The sequence below is a fragment of the Misgurnus anguillicaudatus genome, chromosome 2 (genome assembly GCF_027580225.2).
Source record: "Misgurnus anguillicaudatus chromosome 2, ASM2758022v2, whole genome shotgun sequence".
Taxonomy (NCBI): domain Eukaryota; kingdom Metazoa; phylum Chordata; class Actinopteri; order Cypriniformes; family Cobitidae; genus Misgurnus; species Misgurnus anguillicaudatus.
Window position 1 is genome coordinate 49,818,316 of NC_073338.2, and position 19,751 is coordinate 49,838,066.

General features: G+C 43.5%; 1 protein-coding gene and 1 long non-coding RNA gene across 2 annotated transcripts; both read right to left on the reverse strand.

The window, feature by feature from the left end:
* Positions 1-2,466: 2,466 nt before the first annotated feature.
* On the reverse strand, positions 2,467-7,369 carry LOC129443184 (E3 ubiquitin/ISG15 ligase TRIM25-like). Its single transcript, XM_073857232.1, has 5 exons — positions 6,706-7,369; positions 6,382-6,477; positions 5,939-6,172; positions 5,635-5,833; positions 2,467-4,370 (listed from the first exon to the last, which is right to left on the reverse strand). Exons 1-5 carry the CDS (start codon positions 7,294-7,296, stop codon positions 3,847-3,849), a joined length of 1,644 nt encoding a protein of 547 aa, XP_073713333.1. The 5' UTR covers positions 7,297-7,369; the 3' UTR covers positions 2,467-3,846.
* A 6,516-nt stretch (positions 7,370-13,885) lies between these two features.
* Positions 13,886-18,433, reverse strand: LOC129431308 (uncharacterized). Its single transcript, XR_012359227.1, has 3 exons — positions 17,676-18,433; positions 15,279-17,610; positions 13,886-15,213 (listed from the first exon to the last, which is right to left on the reverse strand). It is a non-coding gene; the product is annotated as an uncharacterized lncRNA (long non-coding RNA).
* Positions 18,434-19,751: the final 1,318 nt, after the last annotated feature.

Consider the following 19,751-nt stretch of genomic DNA (forward strand, 5'->3'; position numbering starts at 1 on the left):
CGCGTGGCAGAGATCCAGACTCTAACAGAGATGGCTGAATGGAGGTACGTGGATTCGCGTAACAACCCTGCCGACCACATTACACGGGGTTCTCACACTTACCGACTTAGCAGGCCCGCATCAGTGGAGCTCAGGTTCAGCCTTCCTTGTTCAGCCACCTGACCAATGGCCATCAATGCCCAAATGTGAATGTGATCCTGACAGCAGTGAACTAAAGAAATCTGTCTTTGTGGGATCTGTTTCAGCACCTAATAGTTCGCTTCCTTCAGATCCAAGCCAATTCCACACATGGCAAGAGCTTGTTAAGGCCACAGTCAGATCCCTGCATGGGGCGGCTAGCACCAACACTGACTCTTCTATGGAGGCTTCCGAATATATTAAAGCGGAAAAGCTGCTTCTGTCACAAGCTCAAATAGACTCCTTTCCTATTGAGGTTAGAGTTTTGAAGGCCGGACATCCTATTCCACATAACAGTCACTTGCTCCTGAATATGATGATGGCACTGGTTTTGTTAGAGTCGGTGGACGGCTACGACGTGCTAGTGAACTTGATTTAGAGGCCATACACCCAATTGTGTTAGACCCTAGCCATCATATCACTAAGTCGCTGATAAAGGAGACCGATCAACAACTCCTTCACCCTGGCTCAGAAAGGGTTCTAGCAGAACTGCGCCTACAGTATTGGGTACTTCGAGGCCGAGAAGCAGTTCGTAAACACCAGCATACTTGTCGAGACTGTCAGTTGTGGCGGGCCAAGCAGGTTAAATCTGTACAAGCCACCTTTTTATTCTACTGGTGTAGACTGCTTTGGTCCATTCGCAGTCAAAATTGGACGCCGCCAAGAGAAAAGGTGGGGGATTATCTACAAATGTCTAACGACACGGTGTGGGCATCTGGATCTATTGGAGCATATGGACAGTGATGCTTTTCTGCTCTCTCTGCAGCGTTTCATAGCCCGCCGTGGCAAGCCTATGGAACTGTTGTGCGACAATGGCACCAACTTCGTTGGAGGTGATCGGGAGTTAAGGGAGTCCTTTGAATCTATGTCTGCAACACTACAGGAACAGCTAGCGGAGCAGAAAATCCGATTTCGCCATAACCCACCGATTGCTCCTTACTTTGGGGGTACCTGGGAGCGCGAGATAAAATCAGTTAAAGCAGCACTACGTGTGATCCTCCGAGAGCAGTCCGTGCCGGAACCAGTACTTCAGACCCTATTGATAGAAGTTGAAGGCATCTTGAACTCCAAGCCACTCGGTTACGTATCCTCGGATGTTGCAGATGTAGACCCTGTGACTCCGAACTTACTACTTATGGGTCGTCGAGATGCGTCTCTACCTCAGGTTTTGTATGACCCTAACAACCTGCTTGGAAGACGGAGATGGCGACATAGCCAGGTGCTGGCTGATAGTTTCTGGGCTGCCTTTATTCGTCAATACCTCCCAGGTATGCAGGGACATCCCAAGTGGAAGACAGATGGCATAGAACTGAAAGTAGGGCAAGTCGTACTTGTTGTCGACCTACAACTTCCACGTTCACTCTGGCCTGTAGGAACAGTTACAGAGACCTTACCTGGAGCTGATGGTAGAATCCGTATATCCATCGCCAGGGTCAATGTTAAGGACAAAGTACATATAATATAAAACATTACATATCATTGCATTAATATGAGCAGCATACACAGATGTTGGACCATCAATAAATGTCTCATTCTGAAGACTTTTCTCCTCTCCTGATTCTCTAACCGGAATCTGGTTCATATTTGGCCGCCTCAATCAGCTGTTATTTAAATGTAGTGAGGTTTGCTACAAACGAAGCCAAGGTGATGTATGGTTTTCCTTGTAAAACACCCACCTGTGTAGTCCCAAAATCCAGATACAGCGACTGAAGCCAGACACTGTCCGTAGTGAAGTAAATGGTCATACTTACCTCGAAAGCCCTGTAAAGCCCAGAACAGCACATCCAGTGAAACCCCAGAGTAATTGTATCGAGCTAACGCTATACCTACCTGTAAAGCCCTGAACAGCATGTCCAGCGAGACTCCAGAGTAATTGTATCGAGCTAATGCTATACCTACCTGTAAAGCCCTGTAAAGCCCAGAACAGCACATCCAGTGAAACTCCAGAGTGATTGTATCGAGCTAACGCTATACCTACCTGTAAAGCCCTGTAAAGCCCAGAACAGCACATCCAGTGAAACCCCAGAGTGATTGTATCGAGCTAACGCTATACCTACCTGTAAAGCCCTGTAAAGCCCAGAACAGCACATCCAGTGAAACTCCAGAGTAATTGTATCGAGCTAACGCTATACCTACCTGTAAAGCCCTGTAAAGCCCAGAACAGCACATCCAGTGAAACTCCAGAGTAATTGTATCGAGCTAACGCTATACCTACCTGTAAAGCCCTGTAAAGCCATGAGCAGCACGCCCAGTGAAACCCCAGAGTAATTGTATCGAGCTAACGCTATACCTACCTGTAAAGCCCTGTAAAGCCCAGAACAGCACATCCAGTGAAACTCCAGTGTGATTGTATCGAGCTAACGCTATACCTACCTGTAAAGCCCTGAGCAGCATGCCCAGTGAAACCCCAGAGTAATTGTATCGAGCTAACGCTATACCTACCTGTAAAGCCCTGTAAAGCCCTGAGCAGCACGCCCAGTGAAACCCCAGAGTAATTGTATTGAGCTAACGCTATACCTACCTCGAAAGCCCTGTAAAGCCCAGAACGGCGCGCCTAGCGGAACACGGAGAGGTACCGAATAAAGTTAAGAGTGATACTTACCTTGTTGTCCTGCTGTGACTGTAGTAGCGCCGCACCACGAGCTGCAAGGGCCCCGAAGCCCTGGAAGGAGGAGAGCCGACCAAGTCACCTGTGAAAAGAGAAGAGAGGAAAAGTCGGTTAAATCAAGTGAAGCTGGTGTCAATATCTACCTTACCTGTGCTTGCAATCGCAGGAGTTCGGCCGTGGTGTGTGTGGCCATCCTCTGTCTCCGGAGAGAGAGACGCCGCCCCGAGACCCTGTGGAGAGGAGAAGAGGGACAAAATTATTCCCCAGCCTTGACTTCTGGAATCTCGCTCCCGTCTGGTTGAAGGTAGCAGCTTATACTCGTTTCCATACACTCATTGTGTGTTTGTGTCTTTGCCTCCAGGAGAAGAGGAGGGCGCCACGTGTCAACAACCTCACTTGGAGGAGGCCAACAGGCCCCAGGAGAATAATACTCACCAACCGTGGGAACAACGGAGCCCCGAATCCCCCCTCCCACTTTCCCCTGTGGGCACGTGGCCCTTGGCGCCCGGGCCTTTCCTGTCTGCAAAAACACCAAGACGACGTCATTTTAGATTTCCCTTCCCCTTTCCCAAGAACATTTTAATTAAATTAAATAAAGTGTGTTTTAAAATTACTTATCCTTTCTCGTGTGTCGATCATTGGGGTATCTTCGGGGACCTCCTCGAGGTGGAACTCAGGGGAGGGACACTAGTGGTCCATCCCCGACGGGTGACATGATGTCAAACTAAATGTCAAAGTTAAACATTTGTCTTAAAAATAAGTGAATTGAGATTAATTTCAAATTTAGACTTTAGACATTTTAGTGACTTGTATAACATTTTAATTATAGCTCTTTGTAGACATAAAAGAATACACGGCTGTAGATGAATGTTATTAACTGTGAATAACTACTGTACAGCTACCTCTGATTGACAGGACAAAATACAATAAAAAAATATAACATTACAATCAGTTATTTAAAATTACTAATTAGTAAATGAAAGACTTATTATTTCATTGTGTTGATTCATCATGTTCAGACTTTTCATATGACAAAATTATTTGTAGACTCTCTGTATCATCTATATTGTTAGATCACACAGTTTCACTGATCCACGATAAACAAAAAACCCAGGATAGAGAGGTTTAGTGAATGTGGTGTTGACTCTGTGGATGAGGGTCATTGTGTCAGAGACGCTGTAGAAGGACAGAGATCCTGAACTGTGATCCACATAAACTCCTATTCTAGAAGATCTGGACACTACAGGGAGTTCAGTCTCAATCTTATTGTGTATGAATGAACAACTGGAGTCACAGCAGCACAAACTCCAGGACTGATCATTATATCCAAACAAAGACTCTTTACCTCCCTTCCTGCTGATGCTCTTATATGACACTGATATAAACACTCGACCACTCCACTCAATCTCCCAGTAACAGCGTCCACTCAAACTCTCTCTACACAACACCTGATAACAATAATCATCAAATCTGTCTGAATGATCAGGATACAGGACTGGGTCAGATAAACTAATCACTCTGTTCCCCTCAGACAGACAGAGATATTTATTTGCTGTGTTTGGATCTGCAGTGAAGTGATGATAATCTGATGGAGACAAATCAAAAACATCATTTAAATGTAAAATTATACATTTCAATAATTCAAGTCTTTTATTTTAGTTTTTAACAACGTTCAATTAATTAAGAAGTGAATAGAGATCATTTACAGTATAGACAGAATCTAATCTGATTGTTTTACTGTTATATTCATCATAATGTGTGTGTAAAAGGTTTGTGAATGTGTGAACATTGTTAAAGTCTCTCTGTTCTGTAGTTGTACACTTTAAAATATATTTTGTTATCATTTAATTTAAGTGTAGAGAAATTTTGTTTATAGAAAAACATAATGGCTTATGAAATTAAATATAAAATGAGAAACTTGATTTATGAACTGCTATTTGATCTCTCAGTTATGTTTCATTGTGGGCGAGCACAGTTATTTATTTTCTGTTTATTCTGCACATTCAGTTTGATTCATGAGTATCATTATAGAGGAGTTTAAAATGACTGAAATGAAGATTATCACTGTTCATGTTTAAAGATTGGAAGGTGACCCTCAGTTACCATATATACCGTCGCAGTGGGCCCCCAATGTGCAAAATCCTCAACTGTGGATAATATAATTATGCAGCAATAGTTAGTCTGTCTGAAGCTAAGCTGATTAAACCACATCACTGTGTGACACTTGCATTACATGTGAACGGCCCCTACGCTAATATGATTTTGTTTTTCTCTCCCTGTCTTGTCCTTGACCCTGAGGACAATGGGACAAACAGACCTAGTTCCGGTAGATGTGAAAGTCGGCACACCTCAGATCTACTGGTCGTCCTTCAATGTGATGCCCAGCTGATGCCTGACCAACGACCACTGGCAGAACCCGCTTAATCTCCTTATCCGTTTATATGTGTGTATATACATGTATATCTCCCAAGGGTCTTTCCCTCCTAGGACTTTTTATTTTTTATTTCCTCGGCTAAACAACCCGGGGTTTTTTTTTCTCCTAGGGGTTTTTTTACCCCGGGGAGGTAGCCTGCTTGGGCTTAACTTAGCTTCTTCTTCTAGACATTACATTAGTAATACGCTCGCTCATAATGTCGAGTCATAGCCGCTGCAAATTTGACTGCTTATGCTATTGTGTATTATGTTGTGCTATCTGTCGTTTTTCTGTGCTTTTACTGCTTCTATTAATGTAAAGCTGCTTTGAAACAATTAAGTATTGTGAAAAGCGCTATATAAATAAAATTGAATTGAATTGAATTGAATGTCTTTATCAGCATCAGTGTGTTTATTTGTTGTTTGTTAAGACTCACATTTTAGGAACTGCTCCCTGGTCTCAGGTTCAGGAATAACTTTATCAAATATCTTCTCTATCTCTTCTCTACAGAAATCCTCCAGTTTCTCTCTCAGATGAGACACAGATTTTCCTACATCATCAAAAGAGATGAGAGAGCTGACAGTGATGCTGAGTGAGTCTGTAGATCCAGGAGGAACAGAGAGAAACTGGAAACTCTACACAAACACAAACATAAACTCATGACACTGAAACATTTCATAGAAAATATCATCTGAGTAAAACATGCTCTTCACTTCCTAAAGATCACTGATCTCTGTTACCTGGAGGAAATGGATGTGATCATCTGTGTGTAAAAGCTGCTCCAGCTCAGCGTCTCTCCTCCTCAGATCATCAATCTCCTGCTCCAGTCGCTTCAAGAGTCCTTCAGCTTCACTCACTGCAGTCTTTTCCTGATCTCTGATCAGCTGTGTCACCTCAGATCGTCTTCTCTCAATGGATGTGATCAGTTGAGTAAAGATCCTCTCAGTGTCGTCCACTGCTGTCTGTGCAGAGCGCTGTTAGGACACACAGAGAGAGGAGCATTAGAATCAGCAGCATTCATTCAGCTCTTACTGGTACATCACACAGTCTGTTACACACAGTCAACTTCAGTGAAAGTCATCCAGCACTGAACTCCTCACTGACTGATTGGATGAGAGTCTTAACTGAGTCTGAAACAGATCTGAAACAGCAGACAGCAGTTGTTCATCTGATCAAAACTCACCTTATGAGTCTCCACAACATCTCTCAGCTCCTGAAGCTTCTTCTGACTCTCCTGGATTCTCTGATGATATTTTCTCTGCGTCTCCTTCAGTTCTTTCTGTTGCATTTGGAAATAATAATTAAACAGAATAAATGTACATTAGAGTGTTTTTCTACAAGTTAAAATTCAGCCCTGGGCGATACAGTAGGTCTAAAATGGCATCTTCACAATGTCCTTTTCTTTATAAATCAAATGAATGTGATGTATGTGTTACATTAAGATATAAAGATGTTTAGTTATGTAGCTTTGGTGTCATTATAATGAAACATTTATCACATTTCTTACCTGTTTCTCAGTCCTCTCTGCTGCAGCTGATACAGTTTTATGTTCATTGTGTTCATCCACCATACACAGATAACATATACAGAGCTGATCAGTTTTACAGTAAATCTCTAAAAGTTTCTCATGTTGAGGGCAGATCATCTGCTGAAGTCGTCCAGTGGCGTCTATCAGGTTGTGTCTCTTTCCTTTGAAGAATTTCTCATGTTGTTCAAGATGAGTTTGACAGTAAGAGTTCAGACACACCAGACAGGACTTGACAGCTTTGTGTTTTCTCTCAGTACAGACGTCACACTTCACATCTCCAGCTTCAGCATAACTGTGATCAGGACGAGCAGCTTGTAGTTTTGTCTTCTTCAGCATCTCCACCACTTCAGCCAGCATGGTGCTTTTATTTAAATCAGGTCTTGTATTGAAGGTCTGTCTGCATTGAGGGCAGCTGTAGTTTCTCTTCTGATCATCTTGATTCCAGCAGTTTGTAATACAGCTCATACAGTAACTGTGTCCACAGGGAATGGTCACTGGATCCTTCAGTAAATCCAGACAGATTGAACAGATGAACTGATCCTGAATCACTGAAATACCTGCTTCTGCCATTTCACCGTATTTACTTGCAAACAATAAAACTAAACACACAACAGCCCAACAGTTTCAGTTTCTCTGAACTCAAATCATTTCCTGGTTGTGTAAGGTACCACCCACAAGCCCAACGACAGATACAAGTGGAGTGGGTGAAGGGGACTCGTGTTCGTTCCTTCCTCAGCGCTTCTAGAAGAATAATTCCATATCATGATTAAATTAATTTCTTTGATCTCTGTGTTTAAATTATAATCTGACTCCAATTTAATATACTAAGAATTTTGTGCATTATTCCAATTATCTGTTGATCATGATTTAGATGTTTGATTATTTATATATTCCCATAGTCTTAATTATTCGTTCATTAGGGACCCGATATCGCACAGGATATACGCCGGCCGTTTGCGTACATCTCACGGACACAAAATTGCCAGTTCTGATCTTAGTCAGAGGTTGCCGGGTAAACTAATATTTTTATGTCTGGCCGCCCCATGCTTGCTCCGATCATAAAAATAGTTACTTTAGTCACGATCATGCAACTTGCTAAGGCAGGTGATAAACATAAATCTGAGAGTCCTGGTGAATGTGCTACCTGCTCCATTCAACATCAAAACACCAGTGTGTACATATCATGACATACTTATTTTGCGGTAATATCAGACTCCTTCTAATCTACTGGAAATAATAATTTCTGAAAGAATTAAAATAAATCAATACAATTCCTGAAGAATTCAGATGAATCAAATATAACAATTTATTATACCAGGCAGGTTTCAGCTTCAAACATGCATTAAACAATATCATACAGAATTTGATTCAATTCCAATTAATTAAAATGATCAACAGTTGCAAAAGTTACAAAGTCATACCTGGCAATAGACACTCTGGCTACAGAGTACTTCCATCATGAATATAATATACCCAAAATGGTGTAAGAAGATTCTGTTAAAGATTTCTCCCATAATATTTGAATACACACACAAAGTGTGGGGAAGTTTCTTGCTAAAGAATACTTCCATAATGTCTGAATACACACACCCAAAGTGTGGGGAAGATTCTTGCTAAAGAATACTTCCCAGAGTCTCTTGCCAAGCCACCTTATATACACAGAATGAGACAAAGAATAATAAAATCTCAAAACAGGATTTGGTTGGTCGGTTCTCGTGACCTGAAGGAGCACCAAATGGGACTGTTAACCATCTGTAATCTAGATCTCCTCATGAGTTGACACCCATCACAGGAGTACAGATTATGTCTTAAGTTTTAAACTTTGATATACTTTCTCTTAGCATTATAGAAATTAGACCTTTTTAACCATCGCACCATGACCTTTAAAACAACACCAAACATGAAGATGAAACCTTTGTAGCATCACAACATATGATTTATCCAATGTTACATGTGTTTAGTATATTTCCAGTAACCAAAACCTTAAAGGAGAAGAGAGAGGGGGTGAAATACAGATCAGTTCCTGTGTATCCGTGACCCCTGTGGAGAGAGACAACAGTTCTCTCAAAAATAGACACAGAATGTGTTTTTTATTGTTTTATGGTCCAGCTCCAAAAACAAAACTTGTCCACCTGTCCTACAGTTGTGTTTATGAAACGTGTGCAAACAGGTGTGTCAGTCATATAATAAACAAGTCCACTAGATGTCAGTCTCATACAGAAAGTCACAGTCTCGAGTAAGCAAATCTTTGTGAAAATGCTCTGTCATAAATGCCTAAATATGAGTGAATTTTGTGGTGAAATAAGAGAATAACAGATCAAATCTCTCTGATGTTTGTCACTAAACTGATTCAACATTCAAGTCAGTGTGAGTGTTTGTCCTCTAGTGATGAGTTTACACTATTTACACAAACAATTCACATTTAAAAAATAAAAATAAATAGAAGTTTAAACTACAGATAATTAATTATACACATTTTTAAATAAATGCATTAAAACAAACATAAGCTTCTATAATGTTTAAAAAGACATGACCTGGTTATACAGACTGAGATTAAGTCAGGAAAAAGTTTTAGTTAATGATGACATTTAAGTAGTTTTTAGTTTAAATGTGTCTCAGATAAAAACAGGAGTGTACTGGTGTGCAGTATGACACAAAACAATGACCCTGAATTATTTAAAGATCAGTCAATGTAAGTTGTTTTCAGTTAAGACAGCACAAACATTTTAGTCTGGAGTTTGCTGAAGTCTCGTCTGTGAATTCGGGTCAAAGTGCACTGAAAAAAACGAACTTTTTGGTGTAGTAATATTTATTAGATTAACTTTAATAATTTCTACATAATAATATTAACATTTATTGAGAACTAGATTTTCCTAAGTAAAATTATGATAAATACACAATTAATTCATGTAAAAAATGAACTGTGTGGGAATAGTAAGTCTTATTAGATATTTTCTTGTATTATTTAACTGTTTTATAGTCACTGCACATAGTCCTAAAATAATTAAATTTTAATCAAAAACTTTAGCAGATTCAAGTAAAAAAATCTTAGTTAACTTTACTTAAAAATATTAAATCCATTAAACTAAAAAATCTAAGTAAAATGTACTTACATTTATTTGCACATGTTGTAAGGAATACCCACAATTCTTTGCGCCTGAATATTTTTATTTTTTAAGCTTTATGACAGAATAAGAACTGATAAGAACTTTAACTACTTAAATATTTGTTAGCAAAATGTCATAAAGGTTTAAGCTCTTATATTATTGATGTTGTTTTGTTGTAAATAATAATTTTGTGAAGTCACCATTCAGGTGATCAGTGTTTCTTTACATGAACCCTGTTCAGAACATTGTAGTATAATTCTCTGCACAGTGCTGATAATGCATGTCAGAAACACAGTTTGTGTGCGTTTCTGTTCCGAATCAAGTTTATTCAATGACTGACTTGTTGTCAGTAGTGATGGTCAACCCGGATCTTTTTAAGGATTCAGGTTATTCTGAGTCACTCACTAATATGATCCGGGTTGTGCGAGTCACTCGAGTCACTTGAGTCACTTGGTCAAAATCTCCCATTCCAATCGCTAAGTCATACTAATGCCAACCAAGCAACTCAGATCACGTATGCAGCTACGAGTCGATGTCACAGGGTGACTTAGGGCAGAACCAAAAAGGGAGAGGAGAGGTTCCGCCCGGACAGAATTTTTAAAAGCACCTTTCACTTCCCAGTCTCCCTGGCAACCCAAATCAGGAAGAAACGAGCCACAGGTGCAGCCAATTTATGTAGCAGCTCTGATTAGAGGAAGAGATGAGGACGGGCCACATAAATGGAGCTGTAGCAGCACACAGCAGAAGAGTTGTTTCGGGCACGAGCTCCACTACTGCCTAGGGCAGATCAAAATCACACGCTCCGTCCTCGGAGGAGCCGGAGGGCGCCGTTGATCCACAGAGCGCTTAGAGCGAGAGGAGAGAGTACGGCAGCCAAGAGAGGCAAAAGAGGACGGAGCTGTGAGAGAGAGTTAAAGGAGCACTGCACCCGGCTGGTTGTGGTGTTATACGGAAGAGCTTTTGGCTGGAACTGTTGATTGTGAAGTCATCGCGAACCTTAAAGGTTGTGAGGAGAACGAACACATGACGGATTGAGACGAAGTGAAAAAGGGGATTTAAAATGGCATCGCTGTGAGTACCTAGATCTAGTTGGAAGTATCGTGTGTATTAACCTGGCTTATGTTAACTCCCTCCAGGAGAAGGAGGGCGGCCCTACCCCTAACAGAGCGTGGTGGGTGAGCCGAGGAAATACTTACCGAAGCAGACACAACAACGATACCACTAGCTGGGCTGCATACTTACATCGCCAAATCTGAACTAAGCGAAGTGAGAGAAGACGGGTGTCTTTTTTGTACACTTGGAGTGGTGGGTGAGTCTTTGTGCTGTGGAAACCTTTATTTTTGACGTGGTGCTGTATAATGCTGTGGGTTGCTGTGTATTGCTGTGTGTTTTGTCAAGTCAACCCCCGCCTTCACGCACTTCGTCAAGAGAAGACGAAGAGGCTGCTGGCTTCAGCTCAGTTCAGTACAGCATACGTTGTGAGCGTGCTTCGGGCCCCCAAAAATAGTACGGTGCCCAGAAACGATTTTCCCCCGTCTACACATCGGGCGGATGAGAAGAGTGGCGGTGAAGAGCCGAGGAAACAGCAGAGGTGTGAGTACGATTTGGGGCTATTATCATTGATGTGTTCGATTGCCTAAACATTGTTGTTGCAGAGAGAGAGGTGACGTAATTCCATCGTCCCGTGGCCTCTACAAAGGGGCGCACCTGTCCAGAGTTCGAACGCCTGACGGTAACGAGGAAAGGGCAGCGCTCGGCCCGGTGAGACGTTGGGATATTCCACCCCTCTGCCACCATCTAGCGGTCGTGAGGGTTCGCCCCCGACGCCACCTAGGAACTACTTACCCCATCGCACGCTGCGCCAACTGCTGTAAGTCCGCCACTGCAGCCTGTGTGCCTATTAACCTCTTAAGCTGTCGATCCATAGAGACGGAGCATGCAATGTATCCGGTAGACCTGTGGGGAACAACCTGTGGAGAGAAGAGGAGAGCGAGTGAATATTCTGAGGAGAAACTGAGCAAAGAACCTGTACTTACGGTACGCTGAGTCCAGTCGAGAGGTGAGAGCCATCTTAAAGCAAACTAACTGTGCTTCTGTGTCCAAGTCGATACCTGTGGAGAGAAGGAAAGGAGTAGTGAGTAACCTGACGAAAATTGTGTAACTACAAGGGAGAGCTTCCCCGAGGAAGATTGAGGTACGCGACCAATATAATAATCCCCCACACTCATACTGGTTCTGATTCTGCCTCCAGGAGGAAGACGGAGTGCGCCACGGATAAGGCCAGGCCGGAGCCTGAGTCCCACGTCCCGGACCCCCGTTGCCCCCTTGCTCCCCGTCATCTCCCGGCTGAGGCCCACCTGGAGGGCAGAGCCTGAATTTAGTTTTAATTTCCCTTTCCCCATTTCCCCAGTGCATTTTAGATATTTATTAAATAAAGATTATTTTATACTTACCTGTTCCCGTGTTGTCTGGTCATTGGGTTGGCTGTGGGGACCTCCTCGAGGTGGAAATTGAGAAGGGGTGTGGCTTTAGCCTATTGACAGCCAGGCCCTGGCCGTGACATCTACGACTCCTCTGCTCGCAAAAAAGCATGTGACCCGAGGAACTTCTAAAAAACATGCATGTCCGTGGTTACATTATCAATTACATAATTGTAAAAGTTCGGTGTGTTTAGTTTCATTTCATAACGACAATTATATCAACACCACGTTTAGAAGATGTCAGGCTTTGTTGACTTGGAAGTGAGAGGAACGTGTCCTGTTTCAGATTGACTTAAAAGATCCACGATAGGCTTCGGTTAATGCAGCCACACAGTCACTCATCCGCGCAAGAACATGATCTTGTGAGTGAGTCCCAAACAGAGCCGCTCGCCCGCTCCTGCACGGGTCCTGTGAGTGAACCACTCAGTCAACAAGAGGAGCTGTGTACGTCCATCGGTGGCGGATCTTTCCAGCAGCACTGCTGCAGCAGTCCTCGTATTTAAAATTTTTAAACATTTGGAGCTTCTACCCAAAACATTGTGCCAGTCAAATATTGCAATAGATTAGCCTACATGAGTCAGTGGGTTAATAACAAGGCTCGTTTCTAGTCCAGGATTCAAGCTCTGTGTGTTGAGTCACTCTCTGTGTGAATCCCCGAGCCACCAACCAACTCATTGTCGCGCGCACGCATCCCTTTGTACTCGGACTCGGAGATGCAGGAAATTACGATCCGGAATAGCAGCTTTTGGCTCACTCGGTACCCCCAGTCGACATTTGGTGATTAACTCGTTGTTGCAAGTTATAGAACCTATGGCAGCTTATGTAGAGTTATTTGTTGTAATTCTGTTGCTTTGTGTTTGATACAATTTCTCATTTTTAATGCAAAATCTGAGAGGACTCAACTGACTCGGGTTAATGGTCACTAAGGACTCATGGTTCTCGAGTCATTTTAGGGATCGGGTTAGATGATCCGAGTTTCGAGTGACTCGCTCATCACTAGTTGTCAGTCATGAATTTTGTGTTATAATGCCATTTATAACACTAAAAATAACTAGGTCCATAGAAATATGTTAAAGAAAATAACAAACAGAAAATACGATTTATTTCATATTATTAGAACAACAATGCTTCAATTAAAAAAAACTTTACCTAAACGATTAAAATAAATCTAACTTCTAAATAAAATAATTAAGTAACATTTAATTAATTATTTAAAATATGTTTTATCATGCAATGTTAAGTAAATTTTATTTGATTTTAGTAGGCAAGTTTTAGTTATAAAAAGGCAGTAAATTTTACTTAAAAAAAGTTCGTGCAAATAGTTACGAGGATTTTTTAAAGTAAATTTTACAAGTTGTTTTTTTCAGTGTGTTATAGGTGGCGACATAACACAAATCATTAACATTTATCCAGAAGAGCCTTTATCACCCGTCATTGTATACCACAGTATTTACATGATAATATTTTATAATAGAAACAATTGTCACAAGTCGGGGTGGACCCAGATGTAAATAAGGTCACGCCCCTTTCTCCACCTCGAGGAGATTCCCAAAGCCACCCCAATGACCAGACACACAAGGTAGGCATAAATTAAAATGTACTTTATTTAATTTATTTAAAAATAATAAATAGGGCAGGGAAAAGGGGGAACTTAAAATATCGGCCCCTCTAGGCTCTCTTCACAGCTCGGCATCTCAGCGTTCACGCTAGTTCTCTTTCTCTCCACAGACGAGCTGGCTCTCTTTCTCTCCACAGACGACTGCTGGGATGTAAGGACACAGTGAATCGTTTCCCAGGTTTTCTCTCACCTCTGTGCTGGTTACAGCTTCTAGGTAGGTATGGCTCTCTCCACAGCTCAATATCTCAGTGCTCACGCTGACTCTCTTTCTCTCCACAGCTGACTGCGGGATGCAAGGGCACAGTGAATTGATTCTAAGGTTCTCTCTCTCACCTCTGTGCTGGTTACAGCTCCCAGGTAGGTATGGCTCTCTCTCCACAGCTCAATATCTCAGTGCTCACGCTGGCTCTCTTCCTCTCCACAGACGACTGTTGGGAGGCAAGGACACAGTGAATCGATTCTAAGGTTCTCTCTCACCTCTGTGCTGGTTACAGCTCCCAGGTAGGTATGGCTCTCTCCACAGCTCAATATCTCAGTGCCCACACTGGCTCTCTTTCTCTCCACAGATGACTGCGGGTGGCGGGCTTCACGCTGGCTAGCTATGCAGTGCGTTGATTGGACAGTAGTTTGCAATGGGACGCCGGGGGCCAGGACCCACTCGGCGGACTCGTTGATTGACAGAGGGGCGAGGACGTCACGCCAGCGCACCGGGTCGAGCGCTGCCCTTTCCTCGAGACCCGTTGGTCGATCGAAAACTGGACCGGGGCGCCCTTTCGTCGAGACCTCGGGCCGGCGGATCTCGCTCGCCTCCACTCTGTAATGATGGAACAGACACAGGTAAAGTAACAACAGTTGGTGTAGTACTCACACACACCGCCAATCGCACAATTCTTCTCTGCCACTCCGTAATACTGTTAAACTGAAGCACACTACAGCATAATTGTACAGATGTTTTCTAGCGCCATTTTTCCTCTTCGTCGTCCCGGGGCGAGTGACTGAAGGCGGGATTACGTCAGACAAGACACAGCACTCTCACTGCAATACACAGCATTACACAGCACCAGTTCAAGTGAAAATTTCTATATCCAAAGACTCACCCACCACGCTCAGTGCACACAATGACACCCGTCTTCTTCTACTTCGCTCTGGGCGAGAAAAGGGAGATGGTAGACGGCCTAGTGTTTGGTTGTTGTCGTCACTGTAGCTGCTTCCACACAAGAACCCTTCGGCTCACCCACCACACTGGGACAGGGGTAGGGCCACTCACTCTCTCTTGAAAACACTCAACAACGATTATATAGGTCAACTGTATCCAAAACACCTACTTCAAGGGATGTAGTTACTCACAATTACTGTCTGCCTTCGTCCCAGGTTGACTTCACGCTGTAATAATCTCCAAATGCATGAATGAGGCTTTTTCCAGCCACCATATCACTTCTTCACAGATGCAAACTCACAGCAGCAAGTTTCCCTCTTCCTCCGTTCCTCTCGTCCACGTCAGTGTCCGTCTAGTATTCCACCTATAAGGTTGTCGATATCCTCCTTGGCATAAAGCTAAGGTCCAACGAGAGAGAGAGAGAGCAATACGGCGGTCCAAGCAGCGTATCCGGCGAGCCCAACTCGGCGCTACGATACACAACAACACTCCGCAGTTCACTCTCCGATTTCGGGGTGCTCCTTTTAAAAGATCCACGGCTTGCCTTCCTTTCGCCTCCTGTGGCTCTGTCCTCTTTCCAGTCGCTTCAGCGGTCCCCGGATCAACAGAGCCTTCGGGCTCTTCAAAAGGTGCGTGTCTTTGTTTTGCCTTTGGCAAAGGGGCTTCCCCCGTGTCAACCGCCTCTCGTGTACCTCGCTCTCGTGTCAATCGCTCTCCTGCTCTCTGTGTTCCAACAGAGCTATTTAAATCCTTCATCTTTCCGCAACCTCCAATCACACTTCGTTTCGTTAATGCTTTACACCTGTGGCTCGTAAAGCCCTGATAGCGTTGCCCTGGAAACCAGGAAGTCAAAAGGTCCGTCTTCATATGTGGCCCGGTGGGGAAACCTTCCGGGCGGAACCAAAACTTCCCTAACTTTGGGTCCGCCCTTAAAAAGATCGTCACCTTGTGACATCCTCCCCCGCCAATCCGTTCTCGTCCCGAGAACGCGTTGTTTGGGGACTGATAGTGGGTTGATGGGAACTTTTACTTTTTAAAAAAACGTGGTAGGTCATTGGGGGACCTTGGTCTCAACCCGAGGTGGACTGCCGACTACGCCAAATCTGTCACAAGTCGGGGTGGACCCAGATGTAAATAAGGTCACGCCCCTTTCTCCACCTCGAGGAGATTCCCAAAGCCACCCCAATGACCAGACACACAAGGTAGGCATAAATTAAAATGTACTTTATTTAATTTATTTAAAAATAATAAATAGGGCAGGGAAAAGGGGGAACTTAAAATATCGGCCCCTCTAGGCTCTCTTCACAGCTCGGCATCTCAGCGTTCACGCTAGTTCTCTTTCTCTCCACAGACGAGCTGGCTCTCTTTCTCTCCACAGACGACTGCTGGGATGTAAGGACACAGTGAATCGTTTCCCAGGTTTTCTCTCACCTCTGTGCTGGTTACAGCTTCTAGGTAGGTATGGCTCTCTCCACAGCTCAATATCTCAGTGCTCACGCTGACTCTCTTTCTCTCCACAGCTGACTGCGGGATGCAAGGGCACAGTGAATTGATTCTAAGGTTCTCTCTCTCACCTCTGTGCTGGTTACAGCTCCCAGGTAGGTATGGCTCTCTCTCCACAGCTCAATATCTCAGTGCTCACGCTGGCTCTCTTCCTCTCCACAGACGACTGTTGGGAGGCAAGGACACAGTGAATCGATTCTAAGGTTCTCTCTCACCTCTGTGCTGGTTACAGCTCCCAGGTAGGTATGGCTCTCTCCACAGCTCAATATCTCAGTGCCCACACTGGCTCTCTTTCTCTCCACAGATGACTGCGGGTGGCGGGCTTCACGCTGGCTAGCTATGCAGTGCGTTGATTGGACAGTAGTTTGCAATGGGACGCCGGGGGCCAGGACCCACTCGGCGGACTCGTTGATTGACAGAGGGGCGAGGACGTCACGCCAGCGCACCGGGTCGAGCGCTGCCCTTTCCTCGAGACCCGTTGGTCGATCGAAAACTGGACCGGGGCGCCCTTTCGTCGAGACCTCGGGCCGGCGGATCTCGCTCGCCTCCACTCTGTAATGATGGAACAGACACAGGTAAAGTAACAACAGTTGGTGTAGTACTCACACACACCGCCAATCGCACAATTCTTCTCTGCCACTCCGTAATACTGTTAAACTGAAGCACACTACAGCATAATTGTACAGATGTTTTCTAGCGCCATTTTTCCTCTTCGTCGTCCCGGGGCGAGTGACTGAAGGCGGGATTACGTCAGACAAGACACAGCACTCTCACTGCAATACACAGCATTACACAGCACCAGTTCAAGTGAAAATTTCTATATCCAAAGACTCACCCACCACGCTCAGTGCACACAATGACACCCGTCTTCTTCTACTTCGCTCTGGGCGAGAAAAGGGAGATGGTAGACGGCCTAGTGTTTGGTTGTTGTCGTCACTGTAGCTGCTTCCACACAAGAACCCTTCGGCTCACCCACCACACTGGGACAGGGGTAGGGCCACTCACTCTCTCTTGAAAACACTCAACAACGATTATATAGGTCAACTGTATCCAAAACACCTACTTCAAGGGATGTAGTTACTCACAATTACTGTCTGCCTTCGTCCCAGGTTGACTTCACGCTGTAATAATCTCCAAATGCATGAATGAGGCTTTTTCCAGCCACCATATCACTTCTTCACAGATGCAAACTCACAGCAGCAAGTTTCCCTCTTCCTCCGTTCCTCTCGTCCACGTCAGTGTCCGTCTAGTATTCCACCTATAAGGTTGTCGATATCCTCCTTGGCATAAAGCTAAGGTCCAACGAGAGAGAGAGAGAGCAATACGGCGGTCCAAGCAGCGTATCCGGCGAGCCCAACTCGGCGCTACGATACACAACAACACTCCGCAGTTCACTCTCCGATTTCGGGGTGCTCCTTTTAAAAGATCCACGGCTTGCCTTCCTTTCGCCTCCTGTGGCTCTGTCCTCTTTCCAGTCGCTTCAGCGGTCCCCGGATCAACAGAGCCTTCGGGCTCTTCAAAAGGTGCGTGTCTTTGTTTTGCCTTTGGCAAAGGGGCTTCCCCCGTGTCAACCGCCTCTCGTGTACCTCGCTCTCGTGTCAATCGCTCTCCTGCTCTCTGTGTTCCAACAGAGCTATTTAAATCCTTCATCTTTCCGCAACCTCCAATCACACTTCGTTTCGTTAATGCTTTACACCTGTGGCTCGTAAAGCCCTGATAGCGTTGCCCTGGAAACCAGGAAGTCAAAAGGTCCGTCTTCATATGTGGCCCGGTGGGGAAACCTTCCGGGCGGAACCAAAACTTCCCTAACTTTGGTTCCGCCCTTAAAAAGATCGTCACCTTGTGACACAATAATTAAAAAGTAAAATCATTTATAAAAGCTTACTTTAATTTTTAATAAAAACTATAACTGTTAAAGGCCTGTTTATGTTGGTGTGCACAATAAAAATTGTTGTAGCTTATTTGTCTTTCTCAGATTGTGAACAACTATCAACACTTTACAAAAGGAGCACTTTTAGTTTGCATCACTTTGATCTCAGTTGCAGTAACATCATCACTCCTGACTGCTCCTCCTCTCGCTCAAACTTCTGAAGTCAGGAGTGATGTTTTTACTGCGTGTCTAAGTGATCTTCCACCATACAGTACAATATAGTTCTCATTTTTATCCACTTAGAAAATCACCATGTTTTATTTTGTGCCACCATACTTACTCATGTAACTTATGTAAGAGTTTTTAAATAGAGAAAACATGGAAGTGTTTGATGGATTCTAAATTCATCTAGTTGAGGGAAGAACATAGTAAAAAATTGATAAACAGTGGTGTTTTCCTTTAACTCTTTCATCTCTAAATATTCTGAAATTGAAGAGGTTTGCTCCTTTTTGAATGAAACTGTTGCCCATTGTTTTATGATTGTATTTTAACCAATCAATTTCAGTTTGACTTAAAGGCATGATAGGCAGGAATTATCTATAAAACATTTTTACAAATGTGTTTAAACTGTCTTTATATACCAATACATAAGTAAAATGTAAGTTCTCTGAAAAAGAGAGTATAAAAATCGAGTGTCTGTAGACCTCTCACCACTGTTTTAAACACAGCTCATTTTTCCATTCACTCCACCCCCTCCCTTCTGGATTTCTTCTAAAGCCACGCCCCCAAAACACATGAACGCACAACGTTGACCGGCTCTGCTGGGAGAAGCATTTACCTGAGATGAGCGGAGAGGAAGGAGCGCGGTGCATGTAGTAACATCATGTCACAATGACATGTAATAATACACCTAACTTTATCACTATGAATATAAACAAATAGGATGGCTTTGAGTACTCACTATTAAGCTAGTGTAAGGTACCACCCACAAGCCCAACGACAGATACAAGTGGAGTGGGTGAAGGGGACTCGTGTTCGTTCCTTCCTCAGCGCTTCTAGAAGAATAATTCCATATCATGATTAAATTAGTTTCTTTGATCTCTGTGTTTAAATTATAATCTGACTCCAATTGAATATATTAAGAATTTTGTGCATTATTCTAATAATCTGTTGATCATGATTTAGATGTTTGATTATTTATATATTCCCATAGTCTTAATTATTCGTTCATTAGGGACCCGATATCGCACAGGATATACGCCGGCCGTTTGCGTACATCTCACGGACACAA

Coding starts and splice junctions, on each gene's coding strand:
- LOC129443184 (XM_073857232.1), bottom strand. CDS start 7,296: ATGGCAGAAGCAGGTATTTCAGTGATTCAGGATCAGTTCATCTGTTCA. Junction 6,478..6,705: donor CAGAGAGGACTGAGAAACAG/GTAAGAAATGTG, acceptor CAAATGCAACAG/AAAGAACTGAAGGAGACGCA. Junction 5,834..5,938: donor ATCACATCCATTTCCTCCAG/GTAACAGAGATC, acceptor GTGTTTGTGTAG/AGTTTCCAGTTTCTCTCTGT.